We start from the raw sequence: 9,797 nt of genomic DNA, 5'->3' as shown, positions 1-9,797 counted from the left end.
TATATACCAAATGGAGTTTGGAATCTAACCACGCTTACAGTTTTATATTTGGGTGGGAACGACCTGACAGGTAAGCTGCCAACTTCACTTTGTTTTGAAAAATTCTTGTATATTTCGAGCACCAATAGATCACAGATTTAAATGCTTGTAGCGTATGTGTGGAGAAACGCTTAATGTTTAACCGAACTGGATTTAAGCAATAATTCCCTGTCCGCTTCTTAAATCTTAACACTTCTATTAATTAGAAAAAAAAATTTAAAAAAAAACAAGGATGTAGGAATGTTTGAAATACTTTTGGTAGAGATACTTTTGGGAAAATCACTCAAGACCCTCATGCGGCTTCAAATATTACATTTAACTTCTTTCTACTTTGGAAATTCAATCTAACCAACTCGCAGGCCCTCTGCCACAGGCTCTGTTTAACCTCTCCTCATTGCAATCTATTGGTTTTGAGAATAGTAGCTTATCGGGTTACCTTCCAGCACGTATCTGCGATCATCTCCCACAACTCCAAGGGCTTGATTTATCATATAATCACTTCGAAGGTGAAATTCCATCAGGCATTGGAGAATGTTCAAAACTCCAAGTTTTAGTTTTGTCATACAACAGATTCAGAGGGTATATACCAAAGGGAATTTGGAATCTTACCACGCTTACAGAAATATATTTGGATTCAACTGACCTGACAGGTAAGCTACCAACTTCTTGTGTATGTTTCGAGCCATCAATTGATCATAATTTAACTGTTTGAATAGTTATGAGTTTAGATGCACATAATTCCACGGGGGAACACTTAATGTTTAACCGAACTGGATTTAAGCAATAATTCCCTGTCCGCTTCTTAAATCTTAACCCTTCTATTAATTAGAAAAAATAAAAAAAAAACAAGGATGTAGGAATGTTTGAAATACTTTTGGTAGAGATACTTACACTAAAAAAAATGGGAAAATCACTCAAGACCCTCATGCGGTGGTAATGTGCCATCTAACTGCGATGCGGCTTCAAATATTACATTTAACTTCTTTCTACTTTAGATTGAAAGGTAATATGGATGAAATTCATTCAAACTAATCATTTTTTTTTTTTTTTTGCAAAAAGACAACTCATCCTTCTTTCTTGTTTAGTTTTGGCCGCATCCTGTACGTTATCTTTATTCATTTCAAACTGAATTGTTTGATTTTTCTTATTTCTTAACTTGCTTCCTTATTTTGTCAAAAAGGAAAAATAATCTTCTTTACTCAATAAAAATTTCTAAATTTTGTAGCTATAATCGGCAATTGTCATCCATGACTAATTGATGTAAGTTTATTGCTTGAATTACGAATTTAGACTGAAATTCCATCTTAACCCTTTGAAAGTGGCTCAAAATCCTCATAACCCAATAATAAATTTTCATTAGGTTTTGAAGGATTTTGAGACTAAATTTATAATTCATATGAAACATTTACATAAAAAAGAATGCTGTTGGCAGAGGCTAATTACTTTAGAAATATTGGGGAATACTTCCTTTAATTAATTTTCTTGTCATGTCATGATTTATTGGCAGGTGAAATTCCAAAAGTCATTGACAATCTCTATAATTTGGAGATACTAGACATATGGAGTGCCAATATGACAGGTAAAAAGCTTCAAACGTTTTGAAATAAGATCTATTTTATTATTGCATTATCAGAAGAGTTTTCTCTAAGATTTATTTTATTATTTCATCTTACCTTACGTTCTTAGATGGAAGACATCATCATATTCAAAGTACTTGTGCCGGTGGAAATATTTGTACGTCCCACCAATTATTTCATTAGCATCGAATATTACAATCCTTGAAGTTCAAAAAACAGGAAAAAAGAAAGTACATAAATACAACAAGCCAACACATAATTCAAATTACATGAAAATATTTATTATCATACGCTAAGTTCATGAATACTAGTAACATGGATTAACTTTACCAAAAAAAAAAAGCATGGATTTACTTGAACTCGTCTTTATCATTCTGTATCAAAAACTTGCTGGCTTGTAAATCATAATGATCAATACTTGCATCCACTATGTGTCTGTCTTCTCATTACTTCCCTTTCTCACCAAATTGTTTCAAGTCAAATGACTCATTTTTTTCTTACCAATTTCATTTGTCAGGTATAATACCTCAAGAGGTTGGTAATCTTAGCAAGTTGGAAGAACTCGTGTTGGACTCGAATAGGTTAAGAGGCCCTATCCCGCTGAAACTTTTCAATAGTTCAACTGTACAAATTATTTCTCTCACGGACAATGATTTATCAGGCGAGCTTCCATCAACTATAGGTGCTTTCTTACCCAATCTTGAGGAACTCTACCTTGATGAAAATGAATTCAGTGGAACTATACTAGCATCTATCTCAAATGCTTCTAGGCTCAGAATCCTAAGCATTGGTATGAATCATTTTACTGGTGCAATTCCTCATTCTCGTGGAAACATGAGATTATTGGAATACTTGGGTATATGGCAAAATAATTTTTCTGAGGACTCGCTATCCAAAGAGTTGAGCTTCATCATATCCCTGTCAAACTGCAAACATTTAACATGGTTGTGGATAGATGAGAATCCTCTGAATGGCTTCCTCCCAAAGTCAATTGGAAATCTTTCTAGCTCACTCGAATCCATAATTGCCAGTAATTGTGGAATCATAAGTGAAATTCCAAGTTCGATTGGTAATTTGAGCAACTTAATAGAACTGTACTTTGACAACAATAGTTTGACAGGGTTAATTCCAACTACAATCAAATGGTTCTTGAAGCTTCAGAGGATAGGTCTAAGCGACAATCAAATACTAGGTGCAATTCCAAGTGAGTTTTGTTATTTGCTGAAGTTAGGAGAATTAGGACTTGGACAAAATAAGCTCTCTGGTATGGTGCCTTCTTGTTTAGGAAATGTTACAACACTCAGATATGTTGATCTCAATTCTAACAATTTAGGTTCTATGATACCAACAAGCTTTTGGAGCCTCAGAGATATTTTGGAGCTAGACATGTCAGGAAATTATTTGACAGGTTCTTTGCCTGCTGAAATTGGAAACTTGAAGGTATTAGTCTATTTGAACCTTTCAAATAATCAATATTCGGGTGAAATGCCTAGCACCATTGGAGCACTACAGAGTTTACAAAACCTGTCCTTGGAACGTAACAAGCTACAAGGATTGATACCGGATTCCATCAAGAATATGTTGCAGTTACGGCATTTGGATCTATCTTTTAACAATCTGGAAGGTGAAATTCCCAACTCATTACAGGTACTATCAGATCTCCAATACTTTAATGTGTCTTACAACAGATTGAGAGGACCGATTCCTCATGGAGGGCCATTCGCAAATTTCACGAACCTATCTTTTCTCTCAAATGAAGCATTGTGCGGCGCTCCTTGGCTCCAACCTTGTACAAGTACATTTGAGCATGAATCAAGGACAAAAAGGATAGTCATGATTGTTCTGTTGGCATCAGGATCTGTCATATTAGCCTTGGTGATTTCAATTTTTTTGATGAGGTTAAAGTTGAGAAAGAAAATTCTAGCTCCGACTCAGAACTTGCTTCCCATGGCGACATTTGAAAGGGCGTCCTTCCATGAACTTAGACAAATAACAAATGGATTCAGCGAGAGTAACTTACTTGGCTCGGGGAGCTTTGGTTCAGTTTACAAGGGAATTCGTGAAAATGGGATGGTTTGGGCCATAAAGGTATTCGATTTGCAGCTAGAAGGTGCATTTAAAAGCTTTGATAGAGAATGTGAAGTCTTAAGCTGCCTTCGTCATCGAAATTTAACTAGAGTAATTAGTGCTTGCTCTAGCCCTGACTTTAAGGCTTTGGTGCTCGAATACATGCCCAATGGAAGCCTTGAGAAATGGCTTCATGTAAACCATCATGTCCTAAGTATCATGCAAAGGTTGGATATCATGATAGATGTGGCTTCTGGTTTGGAATATCTCCACTATGGTTATTCAACTCCTATAGTTCATTGTGATTTGAAACCTTGCAATATTCTCTTAGATCAAGACATGGTTGGGCATGTTTGCGATTTTGGAATTGCAAAGTTGTTAGGAGATGGAGAATCTGTGGTACAAACAAAGACTCTTGCTACATTTGGATATATTGCCCCAGGTGACTTTTCTTGACTCAAATTTCGAAATTTTTATATCATTCAAATTAATGTTTCAACTTTCAACATAAATTTGCTAAACCTTTTAAGAAAAAACATAAATTTGCTGAACCGATACCAATACTTGACTTTAACAACGAGTTTCAAATTTTGATGCTAGAGTATGGACTGGAAGGATTGGTTTCAACAAGTTGTGATGTCTACAGCTTTGGAATTACATTGATGGAGACATTTACAAAAAGAAAGCCTAAGGATGAGCTGTTCACAGAAGAGTTAAGCCTCAGGCGTTGGGTACAAGATTGCTTACCAGATTCTGTGATTCAGGTTATAGATGTAGATTTACTTCATCCTGAAGACGGACTGGTGCAAAAGAAGATTAACTGCATATCATCTGTCTTGCAACTTGGTTTAAGTTGTACAACAGATGCCCCTAAGGAGAGAATATACATGAAAGAAGTTCTAAGAGCGCTACAGAAGATCAAACTCCAGTTTATCAAAGACATCACACCTTGAAGCAGGTATAAAACCAATAATCCAATAGCATCTTTTTTTCTTCAATCATATGGTATATCAAAAGCTTATTCCAAGGATTATTATTCATTCAAGTAGTACTTATGTTTCTCCACTCAATACATGGCAGAGCCCTGAGGTGCAAATGTATTTGAGGAATTTTTTGTCCTGACTTGGTGCACCACCGGAAATGCTTAAAGTTCAAGGAAGGAATGAGATATGTTAATGTATTACCAATAAATTGTTTACAGATATAAAGACCTCAAGTTCATGATCCCAGTTTATATGTTCTCCCCTAACAAAGTTGAATTCGACCCTTTTAAATCCTCATCCCAAACCTCTCCTCCCTCACCACAAAAGAAAGGATAAAAGAGTATTTTTGTCTCTATTTGTGTTTCTGGTGTCAAATTGGTTTGATTGTGTCCTTTTCTGAAATGCTTATATGTTATGAAGCGCCAAGCATTTTACTTGGTGTTTATATATATATATATATATATATATATATATATATATATATGGCAATTAAGTTGGTAATTTCCTCTTTTGATCATCAGTATATATCACCATGTAGAGGTACGCATAAGCATATGTATTTGTACATATAGAACATGCATATGGCATGTAGATTCACGCATTTATTTTATTACAAATTACACATTTTAAAGGTGCAAAGAACAGAGACGGTAAAGTAGTTTTATGTGCAACAATTACTACTTAATAGAAATTAATAGCACAGTTTCAGGGTAAAATTGCAGCTTATATTTGTAATTATTGTCGAGGATAGTTGGAGGTTGTTAAAATTAATTATGTACTATTTCCTCAAGCTAGAAAATGGTGGGAACATTTGTTAAATATCTCAATTTTGAGAAATTCCTCTGACGAAGCTCTGCACTGGATTCTTGGTGATTTGGGAACAACTCATTCCATACATTCCTTTAACATTGGAAATAACCAAAAAAAAAAAAAAATAATCAGCATGTTACAGCAAAATGTAGCCAGTATAACATGAGCGCTGAGGCAATCAGCAATGCATTGCGCTGCCTCTTTATAATGGATTTCTGGTGCCACATGAGTTCGGCCGAGGTGCACGACTCGAGCGATTTACAACTCGGACGAGTTTCATACTTTCAGTAGATATCCAACAGCAAGAACAAACAAACGAGACCATCGTCAGAAATGACTTTAGGAGGCTCCTTCTTATGGATGTTAGACGGCCATGTAAGTTGATCCGCGCTCAGAATAGTCAGCAGCAACACCATCACCGCCTCTGTAATGACCAAACCCCAATTATTCAAAAGTTTTCTAGCCAATTGAATATTATGTATAAGCAAGGGATTATTTTATAAGTATGATATAAATTTGAGTGCCAAAGTGCAAATTGATAGCGATATATACAAGAAATTGGAAGAATTTTGTGTTAATAACCAAGAACACTGGGAGTTCTAAATCAGTTTTGCTACTAACAGTCACCTCTGCGCAGCTTTGAAAAATTAGGCATCACTTGGTATAGAAAAGTCAAAATTGAGTTCCATCAATTACGTTTAAAACTAAATTCAAAAACCTTTGTAATGGTATAAGATTTCATCTTCGGTTTGTTGCCTATTAATACCAGAAAATTTGCAAAATTGGTTAAAAATCAAAAGCTGAATAGTTAAGGACTAAAAATTGCAAATTTATGGTCCAACTTAAGGCCCCCTATTGATCGAATCGCTAAATGATTTCTCTGAAGATATTTAGTAGCCTGAGTTTAGTTTCTAATGCTACCAATTTTGTAGTGATTCGATACATATAACTTGAGCTATGTGTGTTTAAGTAAGGACTGCATTTGCTGAAATTCCTAACCTACACAGCATGGGAGCTGGAAAGTGTACTAATTTTTTTATTGAATTAAAACTAGTGTATGATCCAAATCTTTGAGATGTGTCTTCTAATGATTGTTAGCACTTCAAGTCTACTTTGTAGCAGCACAAATTTTACAATTTTTTGGCATATATAGCTTTAGCTATGTCCATTCAATTGAATACTGCCGTAGTTGAATTTCTTAAGCAAGCACTTGAACTTTTAGGCGTTTCGAGTGATTGAATTGTGGGTATGCCCTGTCACCTGTATAAAGTAACCGTAACATATTCTTTAATTGAAGGCAAAGTGTAAAGATGAAAAGATCCACGAATTGTAATTAAAGAATAATCAAAGATGAATTCATGTATAATTATGCATTGTATATGTAATGTGCTAATTGTGATTTAATTTTGTGAAATAATTTTATTAAATGTTATATATCTTATTAATATGCTCGATTCAATAGCGATACTGTTGGGCTACTTACTGAGCAAGTGGATGCTCACTCCACTTAATTTCCTCCCCTGCAGATAAGAATCAAAACTAAGAAGGCTTGAAAACTAGTTTTGATCATGCTATATTCTTAGAGTTAAGTTTTGTTAAATTGTAGCATGTACGCCTTTTGTACTCCGGTTATGTATAGAAATTGTGAACTTACAATGAGGGGGCATTTGACAAGGTTGATTGATAATTTGAAGAGAAGGAAAACGTCCAAATAGAGGTGACAAATGGGAGTTATCGAGGTTTTCGGGTTGTGACACAGCACATGTTTAAATCCAAGTAGCACATTTTGGATAGAGAGATCTTTTGGATAAATAGTCCTTTAAAAAATTTGAGCTAATGCATAAATCTCTTATTAAAAAATCTACAATAATAAGTTGTCAAATGAATGAAGAGTAGATCAAATGAGTAGCTAGATGAATGGAAGATGGTGTTTTAAGCTTTGAACTCCAACCGTTGATCAAATGATACAAAAGTACAATTAGAAAAAAAAAAAAAAGAATAAATCTTTCATACACTGACGATATATACATTATCATCGTTGGATTCATGAAATGTGTGCAAAAGTTGAATTTCAAATTCAAATTTTATATAGTTGTTACTCATTCAACGCTGATAGTGTATACACTGTCAGTGTTGCGACAGTGTTGGAAAGATTAATCCTAAAAAAAAGGATTCTTTTCATTTGATTATTTGAGCTAATTTTAGATTTTGATTTTGAAAAGTAATTTTTTAGATGTTCTTGTTGAATTTTTGTATTTAGGATTTAAATTTATTCAATAACAAAGAAAAAGATCAACACAAAAGTAAATTTAGCTGATTTTGATTAATCAACATTTTACAAAACATAGAGCAAGTAAAACAGCTCCGAAATCAAGTGTATTTTTTTTTTTCAATACAAAAACGAAGCAGCCTATTTAGTGGCGATTTTTGTGGGGTTAATAGATTGCACAAATGGGCTTTTATCTTTAATTTGTATGGACAGTTGAACAGAGCAAAATCATCAAGTCAAACTTGCCAATCGGGAATTATTCCATGGGCTTCAAATGTAAAATCATAAAACCGTTTATCTGGGCCATTCCATCCCCACTTGAAAAGCCCAAGAAGGGGAAGCTAATGTATCTCAAAGTTAACTTAATCGACTGATTTTTCAGATTTGTCCTTGTCTTACGAACTCGATAATGGGCAAAAATGGTGACTTCCTTCGCTCAATTAAGTCGGGATTTTGCAGTAATCTTGACTTTGTTTTGCTAAATGAAGGTGAATTAGTATAAAGTTGAATAAGATTGCATGTCAAATTAAGGTCGTATTTACTAATCTAATTCTTCACTTAAATTTAATAGGTCAAAACCTTAGAATGTTCAGAAATGTTTGATAACAAATATAAAACATTTTAATTAATCAAGTGGCTCTTAATTGTTTAAGCAAAACTTGCTCCAACAAATAAGTAATAAACCATTCACTTATTAGTTAATACAAAATATGCTCAAAGGTTAAGATTCTAATAATAAACAATTTAACCACTTAACTGATTCATATTTAAAGATTCAAATTTTAGATTTTAAATTTTAGATTTTAATTTTATCAAATGTATCCTACGTTTAATTCTTGAAGTTCTCTCCACCCTTCTTATTATTTAGAGAATCCAATACTAGTTTTCCCTCCATGTTAAGCAAGAAATTGATTGAAATCGTCACCTCTAGGTAAAAATGACCACTAATAACATCAAAAGCGGTATATGAGTTTTCACTTACCAATCAGCTTTAGCTCAATAGGATGAAGTTGTCTCCAGGTCAATGAAGTATCAAGTTCAAGCTCCACTTAAATGTACCCTCCAAAAAATCGCTTTTATTTTATTTTATTTTTTCTTTTTTGGGCCTAATTTGTCAATTGTCATGTTTGGATCACCATTTTGAACTGATTGATCCATGTCCCCCACTTTGGAGATCATAATACACATGATACTTACTACTTAGATTTGTTAGCCTTAATATGATTTGTCCTAGATTTGTATGAACACTGGAAGAATAATCCACATAAAGAAAATATAGTGGATATGTGAGAAAAGAGAACATTCAGCACACTTCAAGTAGACTTCCCACCGGTCTCAAGGTCTTCATTTTCATACCCGCTGCATCCATTTTGAGATTGTCTTTTTTTTTTTTCTGATTATTGTAACCAATTGCAGCTAAAAGTAGAGGGAATGTGGGAATATTGCCTTGATTCTTGTCAGAGCCATTATTTAAATATGCATGCCTGATTTCTTAATTGGGTCAAACTTTTGAGTTGGTTAAGGACAAGAGTATTGATTCGTAGGGATGGCAATGGGGGCGGGTGCCCGCCCCGCGGGAGTAGAAATGGGGCGGGGCAAGAGCGGGGGCGGGGGTGAAATATTTACCCCCGCCTTGAAATGGGGCGGGGGATGGGGCAACGTACACCCGCCCCATCCCCCGCCCCGTCCCCGCATAAAAAAAACTACACACACACGCACGCACACAAGTAAGTAACAACCATGCCCTATGAAAAGATGTTTGTCTAAAAGCCTTAATGAAAATGTAAATACGAGAGCCTAATGGAACAAGAATTCTTTCCATGGCCTATGATATCGTTTATAAGCAGTTCCAACAACCATGACTTTATTTTTTCCTTCATTTTGCTGATTTTCTCTTTTATGTTTTCCATTGATCTTTGCCTTTTGTTATTTCTGAATTTTAACTGTTCTTGGTATTTTTGGTTAGTATTTGGGAATTCTTCCTCTCTCCTGTTAGTTCTCAAAAATACTTGGACATATGAGGAGAATTTTACTTTTCGTAAGTTGATTTCT

At 34.5% G+C, this 9,797-nt stretch overlaps 1 protein-coding gene across 2 annotated transcripts; it reads left to right on the top strand.

The window, feature by feature from the left end:
- Positions 1 to 2,030: 2,030 nt before the first annotated feature.
- On the top strand, positions 2,031 to 4,912 carry LOC140021019 (uncharacterized). 2 transcript variants are annotated; one of them, XM_072071721.1, is made up of 3 exons: positions 2,031 to 4,125; positions 4,284 to 4,641; positions 4,764 to 4,912. In XM_072071721.1, the coding sequence occupies exons 1-2, from the start codon at positions 2,046 to 2,048 to the stop codon at positions 4,634 to 4,636; spliced, it is 2,433 nt and encodes an 810-aa protein (XP_071927822.1). In that variant the 5' UTR covers positions 2,031 to 2,045; the 3' UTR covers positions 4,637 to 4,641; positions 4,764 to 4,912. The 2 variants fall into 2 exon arrangements, with proteins under 2 accessions (XP_071927822.1, XP_071927821.1); XM_072071720.1 differs by lacking the exon at positions 4,764 to 4,912 and having other exon boundaries at positions 4,284 to 4,661.
- The last annotated feature ends 4,885 nt before the right edge of the window (positions 4,913 to 9,797 follow it).

The sequence above is a fragment of the Coffea arabica genome, chromosome 11e (assembly GCF_036785885.1).
Source record: "Coffea arabica cultivar ET-39 chromosome 11e, Coffea Arabica ET-39 HiFi, whole genome shotgun sequence".
Classification (NCBI taxonomy): domain Eukaryota; kingdom Viridiplantae; phylum Streptophyta; class Magnoliopsida; order Gentianales; family Rubiaceae; genus Coffea; species Coffea arabica.
This window is presented reverse-complemented; position numbering and strand designations above follow the sequence as displayed.